Below are 20,621 nucleotides of genomic sequence, written 5' to 3'. Positions count from 1 at the left end.
GTAGACGAGTTGTCATCAAATGTCCTTTCTGCCACCGTAATACCGTCCTTGACTAACAATGCCACACCTCCCCCTCTTTTACCACCTTCCCTGATCTTACTGAAACATGTAAACAAAAAGGGAGAGCTTGCCCCCCTGATTCCCACTGACTGCAGTTTTGCTCAGACCCCTTGGTAGGTGGAGCTTTTCCATAACACTCATCGATTGTAATGTAACTGGGGTTTGTGATATCACACCTGGCCAGATGCTGAATTGATGGCGAGTGCTAACAGTTTCACCTCACCTTTGGGTTCAGTGCATTTTTTTTTTCCATATTTGTACTAAGGTTGTAAGTGATCTGGACAGGGTGCTCCTCGCAGAACACAAATTGAGCATCAATGAGCAAGTTACTGCGTCAGTTGTGCTTCGAAGCAAATCCTTCTATCATTTTGTTGATAATAGAGAGTAGGCTGATATATTGGTAAGTGACCAGAGTTGACTTTTCCTACTTTTGAAGACAGGACATGTTTGGGCCACAATATTTAATTTTGCTGGCTGGACACCAACTACACCAGCGCAGCTTGGTTGCAGGCAGGTCTGGTTCTGGAGCCACTCTTCAGCTGTGAGATCATAGGAGTACATTGGCTTTGCTTTATCCATTGTGCTCAGCAAATGCTTGCTATCACGTGGAGTGAAAATACTTGACTGAAATTTGGCTTCTGTGGTGGAAGACATAAAACCTGATGCTTCAGGCTGAAGATTTTTGCAACATTTTAGTCTATTCTTTTACGCATAATCTGTTTCTAGTATTGTGGATGATATGATGTACATGGAAACTCCTCTAGTTAGTGGTTAAATTGTCTAAAATAGAACTGCATGTGTCAGGACCTCAAAGCTTTAATCTGATCAATTTGTTATGAGATGACCAAGCTGCGTCTATAGTATGCTAGTTCTGTTGCTTAGCACATATGTAATCCTGTGTCACAGCTTCACTAGTTTGGAAACTTGTTTTTAGATAGCTTTGGTGTTATACAAGTTAATGGTACTTAAGTGGTGCATGTTTGTTACATTGGCTCCACCTATTCTACTGAAGTCATATACTGCCTGTAGAAGGCAACAAGGTCAACAACAGAAATTGCTGGAGAGATTCAGCAGGTCTGGCAGCACCTGTGGAGCAAGAAACAAAGTTAGTGTTTCGAGTCCATTATGACTGTTCAGAACTGAAAGGAACTTTTATATTGTTGACATTGGAGTGAGTGGAAGATTGTGAAGGTACCCAAGGAAAAAGGGAGGGCTTGCCCCCTGATTCACACTGACTCCAGTTTTGCTCAGACTCCTTGTTGCCAATCTCAGTCAAATACAGCCTTGATGTCAGGAGCAGTCACAGGACATACTTGGGCAATTTTCCACATGGTCAGGCAGATTGTAGCTGAACTAGAACAGTTTGGCCACCCTTAATTGCCCAGAGGACAATTCAGGATGAAGAGTGGGTGTGGAGTCAGACATAGTCCAAACCAAGTGAGGATGATAGATATCCTTCCCTGAAGGGCATTAGTGAACCAGATGAACTTTTACAACAATGGTTACATGATTGCTAATAGGCCAGTTTTATTTTTAGTCTAGATTTTATTGAATTCAAATTTCACAATCTGTCTCAGTAGGATCTTGGCAGGGAGGTGATGGCTTAGTGGTATTATCACTGGACAGTTAATCCAGAGACCCAGATAACATCCTGGGGACCCGGGTTTGAATCTTGCCAATGCAGATGGTGGAACTCGAATTCAATAAAATATCTGGAATTAAGAATCTAATGATGACCATGAATCCATTGTCAATTGTCCCATCTGGTTCACTAATGTCCTTTAGAGAAGGAAATTGCCATCCTTACCTAGTCTGGCCTACATGTGATTCCAGACCCACAGCAATGTGGTTGACTCTTAACTGCCCTCTGGGCAATTAGGGATGGGTAATAAATGCTGCCTAGCCAGCAATACCCTCATTCTGTTAATGACTAAAGGATCTACAGCACATTAAGCTGGGTTTCTGAATTACCAACCTATAGTCTTCAAGGCCTTTAACCTTCCCAGTTTCTAGTACATTCAGCTGTTTCTTGATATCACATGGAGTGAATCACCCTGGATGAAGGCTGACATCTGGTATACTGAGGACCATCTGAGGAGACAAATGTATCCTCTGGCTGAAAATTATTACAAGTACTTTAGCTTTAACTTTTGCACTAATGTATTACACCACCCCAACCCCACCTCCCACCCCCCAACCACCCATTGGTGACAATGGGAATATTTGCGGAGCCTCTTCCTCCAGTTTGTTGTTTAATTGCCCATCACCATTCACGGCTATGCACAACAGCACTGCAGAGCTTGGATCTGATTCATTAGTTTTGGAATTTCTTAGCGTGGCCTATCACTGATGTTTATAATTTTTGGCACACGAGTGTTAAAACTCACAATTGTGTTGTGGCTTCACCAGATTGACACCTCATTTTTAGGTATGTCTGGTGCTGCTCCTGGCATGGCCTCCTGCACTTTTTGTTGAGCCAGAGTTGCATTGCTGGCTTAATGGTATAATGGTATGGTGGAGGGTATGCCAAGCCATGGGCTTGGAGATTGTCCTCAAGTACAATTCTGCTGCTAATAATGGCCTCCTGGATGCCTAATCTTCTGTTGCTAGATCTACCAGATTCTATCCCAGTTAGCATGGTCATAGTGCCACACAATGCACCCAGTATCCTCAATGTTAAGATGGGACTTTGTCAGCACAAAGACTGAGCAGAGGTCACTCCTACCAATACTATCATTGATACATTTATATGTGGCAGGCAGATTGGTGAGGATGAGGTCAAGTATGGGTTCCTGCTTGTTGGTTCCTTCCCTAATTGCAGCAGACCCAGTCTAACAATAATGTCCTTTAAGACTTAACCAGCTCTGTCAGTAGTGGTACTGCCAAGCCATTCCTGATAATGCACATTGAAATCCCCCATCTAGATTACAGTCTCTGTGCTTGCAATTTCATCAGGTGCATAACGGCCTGGTATGGCAACTGCTCTGCCCAGGACCGCAAGAAACTACAGAAGGTGGTATGCACAGCTCAGACCATCACAGAAGCTAACATCTCATCTATTGATTCCATTTACACTTCCCATTGCCAGAGAAAGGCTGCCAACATCATTAAAGACCCCTCCTACTCCGATAACGCTCTCTGCCATCAGGCAGAAAATGCAGAAGCTTGAACACACTCGCTAAAAGGTTCAAGAGCAGCTTCTTTCATGCCATTATTAGATTGCTGAATAGACCTCTCTAACCTCAAATAATGTTGAACTAGTTAAAGTTGATCTTGCTTTGTGCACCTCCTGGCAGCCATAACCTTGTATGCCGCACTCTGTCTAAGCGCCCTATGATCTGTATTTCCTTGTTTACTATGATCTGCCTTTACTGCTCGCAAAACAAAGCTTTTTACTTTATTTAAGTACATGTGACTACAATAAATCAAATCAAACCAAACCAAACCAAACCCAATGCTTCTTTCAAGTGTTGTTCAACAATGTGCAATACAGATTCATCAGCTGAAGGGGTGGTGGTGGTGGTGTGTGGTAACCCACAGGAGGTTTCCTTGCCCCATTTTTGACCCAATGTTACAGGGCTTCATGAGGTCTGGAACTAATTTTGGGAACTCTGACGGCAACTCCCACCTAAATGTATACTATTGTGCCACCACTTCTGCTGCACCTGTCTTGCTGCTGGGGCAGGATATACCCAGGGATGGTGTTTGGGACATTGTCTGGTAATGGAGATTCCATGAGTATGACTAAACTACATTACAAATTTTGACACCAGCTCTCCTGTTAGTAAGGAGGATTTTGCAGGGTCTCCAGAGCTAATATTGTTATTCTTCCCATGCCTAGGTCAATGCCAGGTGATCCATCCAGTTTCATTACTAAACTAAGCAATGGTTTGTAACACTCATCATGAAGATGTGAGGTCATTTCAGAGGGCACATGTAATTCAGGCCAGGCAAGGACTGCAGCTTTCCTTCCTTAAAAAGGGTATGTGTGAACCAGATGGGTTTTTATGACAATCACCAATGGTTTTGTGGTGATAACTCACATACTGTCTTTCTAGTACCTAACACTTGCAAGGCACAGGTCAGGATTGTCAGAGGTCTACAGCACGGAAGGTCGACCCGATTTGCCCGTGCCATCCAGTTTGCCGTTTGTCTGAATGTGATATAATGCTTTCCACTTGCCTAGAAGGGTACTCTGCCAACAACACTGAAGCAGCTCAACACAATCAGGAGAAAGCAGGTTGCTTGATCGATACACTAGTCACTACTCTCCACATTCAATCTTTTCACCATCAATACACAGTGATCGCAATGTATACCATCTACAAGCTACACCTCACAGTAAACACACCAATGCTCCTTAGCAGCTGATACATAGAAACACCGCAGCCGTTCCATTTCCCTCCAAGCCACACACTGTCCTGACTCAGAATTACAACACTGTTCCTTCAAAGTCCCTGGGTCAAAATCCTGGAATTCCCTCCCTAACAGCTGTGTGTTTTTTTTTTAAAACAAGCTAAGGACTGCGGCAGGTTAAGAATATGAGTCACCATCACCTTCTCTAGTAAAATTAGAGACGGGCAATAAATACCAGCCTATCTAATGACACCCACATCCCGTGAACGTAAGAAAAAAAATTCAAAAAGAGAATAAAGTGGAATTAGGCAACCATTTGTCAAAAAGTTCATATCTCCTGTTAATTTAATGCTGTATTGGCAAAATTTACAATGTGAATCACAAGGTATCAATACGTTCTGATAAAAGCCCTTACAGATAGATGTGTGCAAATCTCCCATTAGTGCAGACCTTGGAAATCTTTAGAGAGAAGATCACACCCATACTTGTTGGAGTGAATAAGCTTTAATTATTGTTGCTTTATTAATACAGACTGTATGAATGACAATTGCAACTCAATAACTATAAATCATGTCCATATCACAATCACTGAAACCTTGTTACATTTTCCCTACTTCTGTTTTCTTGCTGGAACCGAAAATGATTAAATGTAACAAAAAGTGTTTTCCTCATGACGTGACTTTTTTTTCCCTATTATGCCTACAGGGATCAATATTGAACCATTTAAAGCATCTTCCTTCTCCAAAAATTATAATCCATCCCCTGAATAATAATTGAAATTGTAACAATTAGAAATTTCATCATTATCAGAGGGTTTTCTCAAGATGTAAGTGTATGGTTCAAATGTATGGTATAAACTGCAATCATTTTTTATGAGCAGTATTTTCTTACATGGGATTAAGAGTTTCATAAACAAATCTGTTTCTTACATATGCATTATTAAAATCCAAATTTTTGCTAAAAATTTGTACCAACGATAGTAACATCTGAAAAAAACATGGACACTATTCTCTAACATTGGTTACACACTTGGGGCTACAATACAGTATAGGTATTTTGGACGGAACAAATAGGAAACAATGACAATTACCTTCGAAACAGTCCTATTCCATGACTTTCAAGTTATGGCAAATCAATATGGCACACATGGAGGCCATCACCCCATCGATCTATCCAGACTCTCCAAAAACCACATCAATTAGTGCCACTCCCCAGTCTATCATTGTAATGCTGAAAATTTATTTCATTCAAACATCTACCCAATTTTCTTGTTTTTTTTTTAGCACCTCTGCTTCCACCATCCTTGTAGGCAGGAGTTCCAAGTCATCACCACTCTCTGTGTAAAGACATTCTTCCTTGTTACCCCTGCCTTGTTTGTCAGAAATCCCACTGACACGTGTGCATGGATTCTCCTTAGCACTTCTGGCAGTTATGGTGGTAGCATAAGAACCGATCCAAGGAAATTCCCAGTTTAATGTGATAACAATATAGATATCTGATATTTCAACAGACAATACCAGATATACCGATAAACCACTTCAATGATATTAAATAAATGTTAAAAATAAAAAGAAGATTTTTAGTTTTTTGAAATATTGAATGAAACCACTTTGACAGTGTAATAAAACAGCTCACAAAAAATTCCTATGAATTACTTCTGATTCTATTAATTCCTAGTTGAGTTTAAGTTAGGCACATTATTGGATGTCTGTCAGGTTGTCCAGCTTATCTCTTTGTCCTTCATAAAACATCTGGATGAAAAAAAGACAAATAACTTTAAAGAATCTACCTTTCACAAAGACAAATAATTCAACTCTAAATGTCAGCGACACACACTTGAACTTTATTTACATTTAAATCCTAAATGCTACTAAATATGAAGAAATTCACATGGTATATCCTCTGTATTATAACGAAATTCAATTGCACGAAAGCATGTGCTGAAGAATAAACTAGGTTCCCTCAATGGTTATGAACACAATTGAGAATAATTGAGTCATTTGAGATATGGTGTAGGTGGGAAGATTTCCAATACATAGGCATTAGAACCAATCCTAGAATAAATGCATGTTTTAAAATTAACAGTTTGCACATCAATAAGACAGGAATCTCACAGCAAGGCTCCCTAGTTTTGCCTGGGGAGGTCTTAAGCTAACATAGAAATGACCTGTTATCAACACACAGGACATACAAAGAAACAAACATGAGGAGACTAGGAGCAGGGTTAGGCCTTACAAGCACTGAGTCTGTTCCACCCACTAATAAGATCATGGCTGATCTGATTGTTGGCATCAACCCCAAATTCCTAACCATCGCGAATAACCTTTGACTCTTTTGTTAGTCATGAATCTCTCTACTTCTGCCTTAGAAAAATATTCAGTGACTGCCTCTACCACTCCTGGGAAGATGGAGACTCCTGATCTTCTAAGAGATAAAAAAAAAATCTTGCTTTCATCTTAAATGGGAGACTCCTTGTTTTTAAAACTGTGTCCCCTAGTTCTGGTTTCCCTTACAAAGCAAAACAACCTTTACACATCCAGAGGCAATATAGAAAAGAGGAATAAAATGTGTATATTGAGTGTGTTGGACAGAACACAGGAGCAAGTAGTATCCTTTTCGATCAAAGTAGACCGAGAAAGATTATGCAGAATATAAAAGGTAGGTTTATAATGGATTTGCATAAATGCACAACGTATGTGAATATGGATGAGAGCTACAGGCACTAATATTCATCTGGGAAGTGACATAGGTGCAATAATTGAAACATGGTTCAAAAAAATACAAAGAGACAAAGTTATATGGAAGTAATAAAAGGAATGTTGGATAGCAGAACTAAATTAGACACACTGCTTTGTTGGAAAGAGGAAATTCTTGAAAGGGCAAGGAGTGAATCCATTTGATTAGAGTTAAGAAAAAAAAAGTTGGTGATCATGGTCATGGGGATATTATACAAATATCAAATGTAGCAAATCAACAAGTAATTCACAGAGATAGTAAGAACTGCCAATGCTGGACTCAGATAACAGTGTGGAGTTGGATGAACACAGCAGGCCAGGCAGCATCAGAGGAGCAGGAAAACTGACATTTCGGGCCTAGATCCTTCTTCAGAAATGGGGGAGGGGAAGGGAGCTTTGAAAAAAAGTAGCGGGGGGGTGGGGGGCTGGTGGTGGTGGTGGGTAGTGGAGTTGGGCTGGGAAAGGTAGATGATCCAGGCAGGTAGGCAGTGGTGGGAATTGGTCAGTGAGGAGGGAGGGGCGGATAGGTGGGAGAGACGACAGACAGGTCAAGGAGGCGGGCATGAAGCTAGTAAAAGTGAGTGCAGGTAGGTGTAGCACATCTCCTCCCTCACCTCCATCCGAGGCCCCAAAAAAACCTTCCACATCAAACAGATGTTCACCTGCACATCCGCTAATGTAGTCTATTGTATCCACTGTTCCCGATGTGGCCTGCTGTACATCGGAGAAACCAAGCGGAGGCTCAGAGACCACTTTGTAGAGCACCTACGCTCAGGTTGCGTCAAACGACAACACAGTAGTTTCTCTCTACCTCCCTTTTTAAATAGTGGTGCTACATTAGCCATCCTCCAATAGGTAGGAAACCTTCCAGAGCCTGTTGAACTTTGGAAGATGACCACCACTATTCCTAGGGCCACTTCCTTAAATACAATGGGATATAGATTATCAGGCCCTGGGGATTTATAGGCCTTTAATCCCATCAATATCCTCAACACCATTCCTCTGCGAAAATTGATGTCTTTCAGTTCCTTCCTGTCTCTCAACCCTGTATTCCCTAGCATTTCTGGCATTGACACTGGTACTTGTATTGAACAGTTATACAACAATAAACCTGCTGTGGATCATGGAAGGTCTTCAGCTTCCCACATGGTGTGGGCCTACCCTCAACATAAGTAATATACTAGCTAAGGAGGATAAGGCCCTCAAGTTAACAGACAGAGGGTATGCCAACTGTGCCATCCCTGCCCCACCTTGTAGCATTTCAGAAATGGCAGGGATGGACAGGTATGTGGCAGAGAAACCACCTGGTCATTTTTTGCACCTCCTCTGCCCTCAAACTTGCTGACAGGGGAGCATATGATCCAGGCCCCGACTTCACATTGTGGCATCATATTTAATGGATCAGTAAAAGTGGATTTCTAATCTATGCTGAGTTAGCTGATGTCAATAATTGCAAACAGCAAGAATGTTTTAATTATTCATTTTTCCCTACAAAATGGAAAATAAATCAAATCATGATGGCTTCATCAACTCATACCAGCTGCAATATTCTTCCAAGTGATAATTAATTTTGGACTGGATTATTTTCTCAAGCTTTTTCCATCTCTGCCATCAAGCTGACTAGCCTATAGTTATTGGATTCATATCATTCCTTTTTTAAAAAAACAATGCAATATTTGCAATCCTCGAGTCTTCCAAACCACTTCATATCAAAAGGAGGATTGGAAGATTGTGGTTAGAATATCATTATTTTCACCTTTCTCCCCTCAACTATCTAAACTGGATACTTTTCCCATTTTGAACACTGCCAAACAGCATAGTCCCTCCTCTTTATCTACATTTACCTGACAATTTCACTACTAATTCCTTCTCAACTGTAAAATTCCCAGAATTGTCGACTTTAGTGATGACAGATGCAAAGTGCTCTTTAAGTACCTCAACCATGTTCTGTCTCCATAAAATCTCTTTATTCTTAAATAAGGATCTACTCAAGATCCTTAAATAGTCCCATTAGTTTCTCCAATTTCTTTTAAACTTACAAACGACCAGAATAGCTTGAAAAGACATCTGTAACATTAGTAATTAGTTTCATCTGTAATAAATTGGAAAAATGTCAATACAGAGAGCCTTAAATCTTACCATAATGTTTCTGATGAAGCTGTGCAATTTTGTCACTAAAGCATCCGCCAAGCTCCGCCATGTTGCACACCTCCAGAATTTTGCTCAAAGTACATGAAATCCTGGGGAAAAGGAAATATCAGAAAAAAATGTTTGCAATGTATTATAAAGATCTCAGTCACTAACATTAAAATTAAATCCCCTAGATGGGGAAGATTTATATGAATTCAGAAGATCTGGACTTGAGTATACACAGCATAATTTCCGAAGGCATCTGAGAATATTGGCTTTAAAAACAAAGGCATAGGACACGTGAGCAAGGAAGCTGAGCTTTATCTTTATGAAATAATTATATTCTTGCTGTATTGTTGTGGTCATTTTTGAGTACCATACGTTTAAAATGTGACAATGCTGTGGAGAATGTAAACAGAATATTAACCAGAATGGAACCTAGAGCACAGAACTTCTGTTTGGAAAGACTACAGAAACTGGAATTGTTCTCCTCAGAGCAGGGAAAAAAAACCTTTAAGGAAAGACTTTCAAATCATAAATGGTTTTGATACTTTCACCCCCTTCCTTACAATGTTTCCACTTGAAGAATAGTTGGTAACCACAGGGCTCAGGTAATTTGTTCTTTTCCCAAAGGCGGCGTGAGGAAAAACAACTTAAAAGGGGCATTATGATGACTCCAGTACACTGCCCGAGTGGATGGGAAATGCACATTCAAACATAACTTTCAAAAGGCAAGCAAAATATTTGAAGGAGAATAGGGTATATAGCTATGGAATAAAAGCAAGGGAGCAGGGCTAACTAGGTAACACTTTCAAAGACCTACCACAGACATGGGCCAAATGGCCTCCATTTTGTGTTGTTTAGTTCTCTAATTCTATGATGCTTTCTACAGCTCCTGCTGAAATTGGCAGATGGTGGGTCAGCAGCTGAATCCACTGATACATATCAACAACCAAGAGAGTGTCAATTCATGCCAGACAAACTGACAATTGTTGCAGAAATAATGCGCAACTTTTGGAGACTTCAGTATGGCAGGCGTAAAGTGCAATTACTTTAGGAACTAAAAGTGAGCTATCTGCCATAGTACTGTAGGCAACTGGACTGGCACCAGGATTCCATGCTGAAAGTTGTATTTGTTGTCTAAATTCATGTCTCCGTGATTACAAAAGTGCTTCCAAAGTTACTATGTACCAGCGCTTGACTAGCCAGCTGCTTTACTCACCAACTACGGTAGAACAAATTCACAGGAGAAAATGATTTTAAATAATTACAAAAGGCCCATTCCAGTTGTAATTTCAGCCTTCTAGTTACTTTTCAGGACTTGTTTTTATCTATTTTTGAGGCAATAACTGTAGTGATTGTAACAAGGTCAGCCAGGTGGACCCCAGAGAATGAGTTCCCTGATTTGTGGCTGTTAACCTGGTCCAATCAGGAAGCCCTGGCTGACAGCTAGAAACAGAAGTGTCAGAGTTTCTGTTCACCGCGAGTTGGCTATGAGAACCCAGACCAGTGTCAAGGAATCTCCACGTGTAAATAAAGGGTGACTTGGTGATGGGATACCAGCCTCTATGGAGTTATTTCAGTGGCAACGAGAGAAAAAAAGATATGCTCCTGAAGAAATTTGCTTGCAACAGTCATCTTGGAATTGGGGTAAGCATTTCTGGCATCATGCCATTATTTGGGAAGTTTGACTCGTTCAAATCTTGCTGTCACAGACTGTGGAAAGAATTTTTTTTCTATGAAAACAACACTGGGGCAGATGAAAAGCAACAAGTAATTCTCCTGACAGCTTGTGGATCAGCAGCTTTTTCAGCTATTAGAACCCTAACCTTTCCTGAGGCACCAGATACTAAAGCTTTTCAAGATTTACAGATTTAATCAAGGAATATTACAACTCCAAGTCTCCTCTAATTCTGAGATGCTATTGGTTTTACTTGGCAGCTCAAGAACCAGTGGCGAGGCTGAGAGATCATTTGGTACGTGGGAGTAATGATGTAACCATGCAAAACTGCCTACTAACTGAAGCCCAACTAGACTTCAAAAAGGCACCACAATTGTCTTGGTCATTAGAAAATGCAGCAAGTAGAGCATATGAACTACAGGGGTATTCCAATGGAAGTGGACACCATTGCCAGTCCACCTGAGGTTGGGTAACAATCCTTGAGTGAAGACAATTGCATAGCCTCACTCAGGACATATCCTGAACAGAGGGACTCTAGATCAGCCCACAACAAAACCCCAAAACAAAGTCAAGTCTCAGCCAAACGGTTAACATTATCTTCAGGATCCTGGCTGGCAAGTCATTGTAGTTGCTGCTGGTATGTGGACTCCAGACACCTAAAGGTGTCCTACTGTACCTAAATTCAGTAAGGGAATTCATAGGCTGGTATCCAGGAGAGTGCATACCTTGGAAAGTCCACCTACATCTGGTTTGGAATAATCAGATTGCTTAGCAACATCCAAAGCAGAACCAATCAAAATGTACATCTGTTTAAATCGTCACCTCATTCTAAGTTGATACCGGCAAGGCTGTATCAGTGACTGAGGAACCAGTCTTTAACAAAATTCACTCCAGACTCCAACCTTTAAGTTTGCCCAAGAACTTGGCTAGACCGAGAACCTATGAACGGGGAAAATTTACAGATTAAGGGTACAACTTTGGATCCGGTCTTCCAGGAAAAGCAGCTGGTTCAGTTATTCACTGATTGTAGTAAAACATCCAGACCCAAGCTTGATGGGGTGAAATTGATTGAGAAAGATTCACCTTGATTGGCTCAACATTTTTCAACTAGAAAATAGCTGCCCGAGTGAAATCTTAAATATCCAAAAGTTTGTCAAGAAGGTCTAGGCACTATGGAAAGAGCCAAGGCCAGTTTGCATATTGACCAGGAAGATGTTCCACAATTCCACAAGGCCCACCCAGTGCCATTTGCCTTACGTGCAAAAGTAGAGGCAGAAATCAGGAGGCTGGAAAACAAAGGAATCATCAAACCAGTGCAGTTTGCAGAATGGGCAGCATCGGTCGCACTGATTGTGAAGTCCAATGGGTTGGTTCGTCTTTGTGGGGATTTTAAATAAATGGTAAACTGCTTCTTGCAGCTAGATAAATACCCAATCCCTTGCATAGAGGATTTATACACAAAACTGGCAGGCGAGCTGCCCTTCATGAAGCTGGACATGAGCCATGCATTCCCAAAATTGGGTTTAGATGAGGATTCCCATAAGTATGCTACAATTAATGCCCATAAAGGATTTGTACCAATATGTGAGACTGCCAATTGGGGTACCATCAGCTTGTGCCATTTTCCAGCAGATGATGGAGAACATTTTACAAAGTATAGCTCATGTCACCATTTATCTGCATGACGTGCTATTAATGGAGAAGATCAATAAAGAGCATTTGGAGAACTTGGACATAGTGCTTAAACATTTCTCCAAGGTGGGCGTATGCCTTAGATTGGAAAACTGTGTTTTTCAGGCACCCTAAATGACTTACTTGGGCCAGAGTTGACAAGACCACGTTACACCCATTGGAACATAAAGTAAGAGCAATCAATAGGTGCCCCAGCTCCCACGTCTGTACCAGAGCTTACGTATTTCCTTAGATTGGTGAATTATTACAGAAAGTTCATACATAACCTGGACTCCATTGTGGCACCCTTACATCTGCTATTGAAAAAGGGTCAGCCTTGGAAATGGTCTCTTAACCAAGCCTTAGCCTTTAGGGAAATGAACAAGCAGCTATCATCTAAGGCATTGGCACATTACGATCCCAAGTGAGATGTACAGCTGACATATGATGCCTCCCTGTATTGGCTCACATATGGCCCAATGAAGAGGAATGCCCAAAAGCGTATACTTCCCAGACTTTAGCTGATGCAGAGCACAAATTCGCCCAGATAGAGAAGGAAGGTTTGGTGTGAGAAAGTTCCATCAGTACCTTTACAGACGTAAATTTGTAATAGTAACCGACAGGAAACCCCTGATAGTGCTACTCAAACAGAACCAGGCCACACCACCCATAGCTTCAGGTTGAATTTAGCGGTGGGCTCTCATTTTAAATGCATATAATTACAAGTTGGAACACCATCTGGGAGGCCAAGTAGCAAATGCGGATGCCTTGAGCCACCTCCCATTGGTGGATACACCACCGGTGGTGCCGCCACTAGAACAGTCCGTTCTGGTTTTAAACTTTCTGGATACCCTTCTGGTCACTGCTGACAATATCAGACTGTGGTCACAAGATCTCATCCTGGCAAAACTGAAACAGCTGGTGGTGATGGGGGAAACAAAAGTACCATCACAACCAGTATTAAAATTTTTCTGGACCCAGTGAGACCAGATCACTGTACAGGACATGATTTTATTGAGGGGAGCAATAGTGATTGTCCTGAGCAAAGGTTGCCACCAAATACTGGCTAAACTCCACCAAGGTCATCCAGGCATATCCAAAATGAAGATGTTGGTGTGAGGTTATGTCTGGTATCTAGGATTGGATGTAGACATAGCCGTGTTGATGGGGCAGTGCCCAGAGTGCCAACAAGCACAAAAATTACCGACAGCAGCTCCCTCACATTCATGGTAATGGCCGGGTAATCCCTGGACCTGGTTACAGTCACCTGTGCCAGCCCTTTCGTGGGCTCAAAATTCTTAATCATTGTGGGCGCCCACTGAAAGTGGTTGGACGTGCATTAAGTTCATTTGTTGTATATGGGGGACAACAATAGAAAAAGCTTTGAGCATCTTTTGCAATACACGGACTCCTGGAAGTTTCAGTCACAGACAACAGGCCATCATTTACCAGTAGAGAATTTGAATGTTTTCTAAAGTGAAGTAGCATTTGGCATTTAAAGACAGCTCCATACCATCCATCATCAATTGGTCTAGTGAAAACAGCAGTCCAAACTTTGAAGGCAGGCTTAAAGAAACAGCCTACAACTTGACTTGATACCAAAAATTGTCCTGATTCCTATTTGATTAACAGATCACCCTTCATGCAACCACAGGGATAGCTCCAGCAAAGTTGCTAATGTGGTGAAGACTCCACACCAGGTTAATTCTGATCTTCTCAGACCTGGAGGGAGGGAAGGGGTGAAACAGAATCAGGAACGCCAATGCCGTTCAGAAGACTCCTCTAAATGAGAGAGACAGTTTACTTCAGGGGATGAAGTTTGGTTCTGAAACCATGGAAATGGCCCTGCATGGGTAAGAGGCATGGTCAACATGAGGTCAGGTCCAGTAACTTGTAAAATTCGGGTAGGTGCGATGGTCCAGAACAAGTATGTGGACCATATAAAAGCTGCAAACTCACAAACAAGGCAGGAGCAAACCTTATTGAAGGAGGGTCACTGGACCCAAAACATTAATGGATTTCTCTTCATAGATGCTGCCAGACTTGTCAAGCTTTTCCAACAATTTCTGTGTTTGTTTCCAATTTACAGCAACCACAGTTCTTACAGTTTTATTCAGAAGGAGCATGTTCTGACCCTCAGAACAACCAGAAAGACTGTCAGAACCTGTATGTTCTGCACCTCCATCTAACATGGCAGATGTCACAGCTTCAACCCCTTTAATCGCAAGAAGAGATGCTCCAAGCGCAACAGGCAGGCTACGGTCCAGTACACGCTGCCCATATCCAAGGCTGAGGTCGGAGGAACTAGACCCAGTGCAAAAATGCCCCAGGAGAGGCCACAAGGAAAAGAACAGGCCTACATCACTGGACTTAGACGGGGAGGGATATAGTGATTGTAACAGGGTCAGCCAGCTCATAGAATGAGTTCCCTGATTGGGGCTGCTAACCTGACAGTGTCAGAGATTCTGTTCACTTGGAGAGCTGGCTCCGAGGAAGCCAGACCAGTGTCAAGTATTATGCAGTGTAAATAAAACATAACTAGGTGACGGAATACTGGCCTCTGTGGAGTTGTTTCAGTAACAAGTAGGATGGCCAAAGAGAAACTGTAGACACAATGTATTTGGATTTCCAAAAGTTATCAGATGAGATGCCACAAATAGGTTTACCACATAAGATGAAAGCCCATTACGTTAAGGGGTTGATATGTTGGCATGAATAGAGGATTGATTAATTAGGAGTAGGTGTTAACTGGGTCATTTTCAGTGTTAGGACCATCATTATTTACGACCAAATTTATAACATGGATGATAGAATCAATGACACAAAGTTAGGTTGGAAAGCAAATGTTGGAAAAACACAAAAGAATCTATTAAAGAATGTTGATATTAAGACAGTGGGCAAAAATGTGGCAAACAGAATATTGGGAGGTTGTCCAATTTGGTGGGAGTATAGAAAAGCAGAATATTATTCAAATATAGGGAGAATATCGAGTGTTACAGAACAAGATCTGTATGTCCTGTTACATGAATCACAAAATGTTAGCATGCAAGTACAAAAAGTAATTAGGAATGTAAAATAAATGTTTGTCTTTACTGCAAGAGGGATGATGGATAAAAGCTGAGAAGTCTAGCTTTATTCTGACTGCACAGAGCATTACTGAAACTACATATGGGATTCTGACTACAATTTCAATTTTCTAATTCAAGGAGGGACACATTGGAGTTGAAGGCAATTCAGAGAAGGTTTACGACATTGATTCCCAGAACGAAGTGGTTGTCTTATGAGAAAAGGTTGAACAGACTGGACCAATACTCTTTAAAGTTCAGAAAAATGAGAGATGATCTTGTTGAAACAAGAAAGATTCAGAGGGGCTTGACAGGGCAATGTTAAGAGGATGTTCACCCTCATGGGAAATCCAGAACTAGTTTCAAAGTAAGAGATCTCCCATTTAATAGTGAGATGAAGAGGATTTTCTTTGCTCAGAGGATCATTAATCTTTTAAACTCATTACTCCAGAGAACACTGGATGCTACGCTATTTAAGCTATTCAACGCTGTGTTTAGAGATTTTTGATCTACAATGAAGTCAAAGGTTATGGACTGCATGTCAGTAAAACTGAATTAAGCTACATTAAAAAGATAGGAGCAGGAGGAAGATAGTTGGCATCTCACACCCACACCACCATTCAGTAAAATCATGGCTGATCTGGTCATGGTCTAGCTTCCTCTTCTCAGTCTGTACTGCATAACTGCTGAATCAACTGTATCAAAAACCTAGCATTGCCTAGAATAAATTTTAAAGACCAGCCTCCACTACGTTCTAGGGAAAAAAATTCTGCATTCTAATGAACCTCGAGACAGAAAATTTCTCCTCATCTCTGTCTTAAAAGGGAGACCTCTTATTCTTAAGCTAAGTCCTGTCATTTTAGTCTGTCCACAATTACCTTCTGTATCCAACCTAATAAGTTCACTCAAGATCTTATGTTTCAGTAAAATCACCTCTCAACTTTTAAATACCAATGGATACAGGTTTAACCGGTGAAGGAATTGATCTATTTCAAGTTCGATAGGTGTTTCTTAAAGGTCAATGAAAGGACATAGTGGAACATTTTATTAAATATGGCATTTCTTGGAAGCAACATGGTTTCAGCTAATTTCTGTTTTTGTTTGCTAGACTCGCCTGACTCAGCTTTATGGTTATTCACAGGCTGTTAGAGATTTTGGTTTTTAACTGAGGGAGAACTATAGAAGAACAGACTGCTTGTCTTATTTCTCCTGCTTCTGAAGGACCTTTGTTGTGAATCCAATTTGAAATCGAATTATTCCCTTGAAAAGTGATGAGGATTTCTCAATGTTGTGCTTCCTGAGTAAGTGTGTCTGCCAAGACCCCAGAAATAATTGCCATGTCTAGTGACCTGTGTACATGTACTAAAGTGCGAGATTGACAGCTCTTCCTCCACTTTCTTTTCTTCAATAACTAAATGTTATTGGCCAAAAGTACTCTCCTTCACAGTGAGTCTATGCTGAGAGTAATCTTTTATTTTCCCCTTTACCTGGTATTTGTGAACATTTGATCATTTAAAGAGGTAATCATTTACATTTTTATATTACAAACTGTGTGTTAACTAAGTCTACATCTTCATGGAGTGAGCTTTGACTTATATTAAATCAATACCTTTGTGTTTATTAAATAAACCTGATTGATTCCTTTTGTTTATTTGTGTTGAATACTGACAAAGCATACAATTGGTCATATCAAGAACTTATTGAAATAATAAAATTTATGTCATGACCCATGGAGTAGTGGGATTAGAGAAACACAGTGCACTGTTCTCATTTCAGTCATGACATCATAAATTTAGTCCTGGTGATATAACTGCATACTAAAACTGTGAACAATATATGTCAGTGACCAAAGGCTGACCCTTCTTTGCCCATTGTAAAACTTATGCCAATAGATAATGTAACATCTTTGGGTTTGGTTCACCAACTAGATTTCATGCCTGCCCAAACTCCTGTGGCCACATGAGCAAAAGACTTAATTTTGGTTATGACCCATCCCAGGAATTTGCAATCCTTAACTTTTGAACATTGGAGCGTTGCATTTAGCATCAGTTTGGGATGTGTTGATTACCATGGTTTTCTTCCCAACAGTGCCAACTATAATGTTACTTCATTACTTACCACCAGCAAACATGCTCCAAGAAGGACAGCTTTAATCTTAACATCTAAATCCATCGGAAACTGAATTCCAAAGTTATCAGTATCTGTGAGGTATTCTCGAATAATACCGGACCACTGTTTTGATATCCTTCCAACAACACTGGTCTCATCCAGACTTACAACCTATTTTCAAAAAAATCAAAACAGAAAATATCTTATTTTGATCCAAATTAAAAGAAAAATGACCTATATTATGGATTTCTTATGGCTGGCTTTCAACTTTACAATTTTGGCTAAATGGAGAGGCTTTTCAACACAATGCTGGTAATCTGACATGTTTCCTTCTCTCAGCTTAGGAGCTACCCTACTCACCTGGTACTCTACCCACATGGCATCCTACTAACCTCACCCACCTGGCACCTCAACCAACTGATACACAATCCACCTTGCCCATCTGGCACACTCCCTCCGTCACCTATGTGGCATCTAAAAGATCACCCAACTGTAAACCTAGCCCCTCTGCCATTTGCCTCTCTAACCCCACACTTATACATTTACCATTTCAAAGGAAATGTGAAGGTATCTAGCTGTGCTGCTGGACATTTAAAATCACAGAATGCATTACATAGATTACTACAAAATGGGACGTAGTTTCTTTGAAGATTTTCTGTACTACTGAATTCATGGATGCCTGAACAAGTTCATAACAGGAGGCCTGTATGCCAGGAGTCTCCAGCACAGAAGATATCAAAAAGTAAGTGAGTAATTTTTAATTTAATCAGGGTCAGAAATAGGATTTCCACCCCAATTAGGTTGATAGTCTAAGTCTTCATTAGATTTTTAATTATCAACTAACATTTGCCTCACTTTTCATTTTTATAGAGTCTTGAGTCTTTCAGTATGGAAACTGACCATGCAGTCCAACTCGTCCATGCTGAACGGATTTCCCAAACTGAACTAGACCCATTTTCCTGCATTTGGCCCATAAACCCCTAACACTTTCCAATTCACGTGCCTGTCCAAATGTCTTTTAAAAGTTGTAACTGTACCTGCACCTACCACTTCCTTTGGCAGTTCATTCCATATATGAACCATTCCTTGTATGAAAAAGTTGCCCCTCAGGTCCCTTTTAAATCTTTCTCCTCTCACCTTACAATTATGCCCTCTAGTTTTGAACTCCCCTACCCTAGGGAAAAAGTATTTGCTATTCACCTTATACATGCCCCTTAATGATTTTATAAACTTTGATGAGGTCACCCCTCAACTTCTTATACTCCAGAAAAAAAAATTCCACCCTATCCAGCCTCTCCTAATCACTCAAACCCTCCAGTCCCGGTAACATTCTTTTAAACCTTTCCTGCACATTTTCCAATTTAATAAAGTCATGCCTATAGAAGGGAGACTGGAATTTCTTGTTACTAGAAGTTCTGAAATACTACAGATGATCCTGTATTAACCATGTTTAAATGGTGATCTGGAGAACACAGACCAATTCTTACTGGCTATATTGAAAAGGTGGGAGGTGGGGGGGAAAAGAGTTGTTTTGAAGAACTAATGAAATCACTGCCATTCAATACGATCATGGGCTGATCGTGGGTTTAAACTCCATTTCGACACCCACTCCCAATATCACTTAATGGTGAGATACACCAAAAATCTGTCAGTGTTTAAACTCAATGATAGTGTATCCTGAACTTCTGGGTAGAGACTTCCCAAGATTCACAAAACTTCGAAAGAAGACACTTTGACATGACGCAGTTTCCGCTGCCAGATATGTAATGGTGGAGCACTTTCTACCTTTCAAACCACATTTGCTAAAAGATTGCCCCATAAAGGGGTAGCTGAAGTCCTTTTGGGACACTTTCAGGCAGGCAACAGCAGCAACTACAACAACATCATAGGTAACAACCTACTTTCTCCATTACTCAAGCGAACCCCAGAAACCATTACTGAATTGTTATGATCATTTAAGCCTGTTTTGTTTCTATCCCAGATACACACAGAGACTCAGAAACTTTAAAGTAGTCATACCTAAAACAGCTGGCAATGTAATTGTAGAACAATGTAATACTAACAAAAATACAGAAAAATAAAATGATACGGTCTTTACAGACATAGCTCAATCACTCAAACAAAGCCTATTTCGTAGAACTGAGGGGGGAATGCAGGCTACAGTCAATTGAATAAACAGACAAAAATGTTGGCAGTAATTAAATAGTAGGAAACATTTAAATAAATCATTGAAAATGCTGAATAAAATCACATTCACCTGAAAAATAAAACTCAGCAAGACAGACCCATCCTTACCCCTCTCAAAGAGTTAAGTACAGTTTTAGATGACACAAAGAAGCTTAAAATGTCACAAAAAAAAGTAACAATTCTGAGAATTGAGTGAGTTTTAGGTAGTAGCAAGGAATCACCAAAAATTACTTCACTTTTATATTCCATTTCTAAAGTAGCCAGATATATAAAGCAGATTCAGAGTTTTTATAGGTATGAGAAAAAGTAGCCAAACTAAACACGTGTACCTTAGAAGCAGAAACAGGAGGAATTATCATGGGGAATGTGGAAACAGCAAAGGCACTGAATGAATATCTTGTCTCTGAATCATACTGAATATGGGAAGTGTGGGGGAAAATGGATTTGATTTGCAAGTTCTGCCATGATGACCATGAAAGGCAGAGCAGGCTCAGCAGCCTATCTGGTCTACTTTTGCTCTTACTTCTTGGGACTAGAAATTTACGAGAACTCAGGTCTATGATTTTTACATCCCTCACTTTGGTCAAATGCTTCGTCATACCTAATAATATCTCCTTAGCTGTTGAA

The 20,621-nt window shown here is 40.5% G+C and overlaps 1 protein-coding gene across 9 annotated transcripts in view; it reads right to left on the bottom strand.

Moving 5' to 3' along the window:
- Positions 1-4,901: 4,901 nt before the first annotated feature.
- LOC109916413 (phospholipid scramblase 1-like) overlaps positions 4,902-20,621 on the bottom strand; it is a 140,325-nt gene continuing 124,605 nt past the window's right edge. For all 9 annotated transcript variants that reach the window (XM_048598386.1, XM_048598384.1, XM_048598387.1 and 6 more), the window contains 3 exons: positions 17,817-17,978; positions 9,291-9,391; positions 4,902-6,167 (listed from right to left, as the gene is read on the bottom strand). In XM_048598386.1, the coding sequence (XP_048454343.1) occupies positions 9,326-9,391; positions 17,817-17,978 (228 nt within the window). In that variant the 3' untranslated portion in view covers positions 4,902-6,167; positions 9,291-9,325. The remainder of the gene's footprint in view (positions 6,168-9,290; positions 9,392-17,816; positions 17,979-20,621) is intronic.

Source organism: Rhincodon typus, chromosome 6 (assembly GCF_021869965.1).
Source record: "Rhincodon typus isolate 14 chromosome 6, sRhiTyp1.1, whole genome shotgun sequence".
In the NCBI taxonomy this organism is placed as follows: Eukaryota; Metazoa; Chordata; class Chondrichthyes; order Orectolobiformes; family Rhincodontidae; genus Rhincodon; species Rhincodon typus.
The sequence above is the reverse complement of the archived record's forward strand: the minus strand, read 5'-3'. Positions and strand labels throughout refer to the sequence as shown.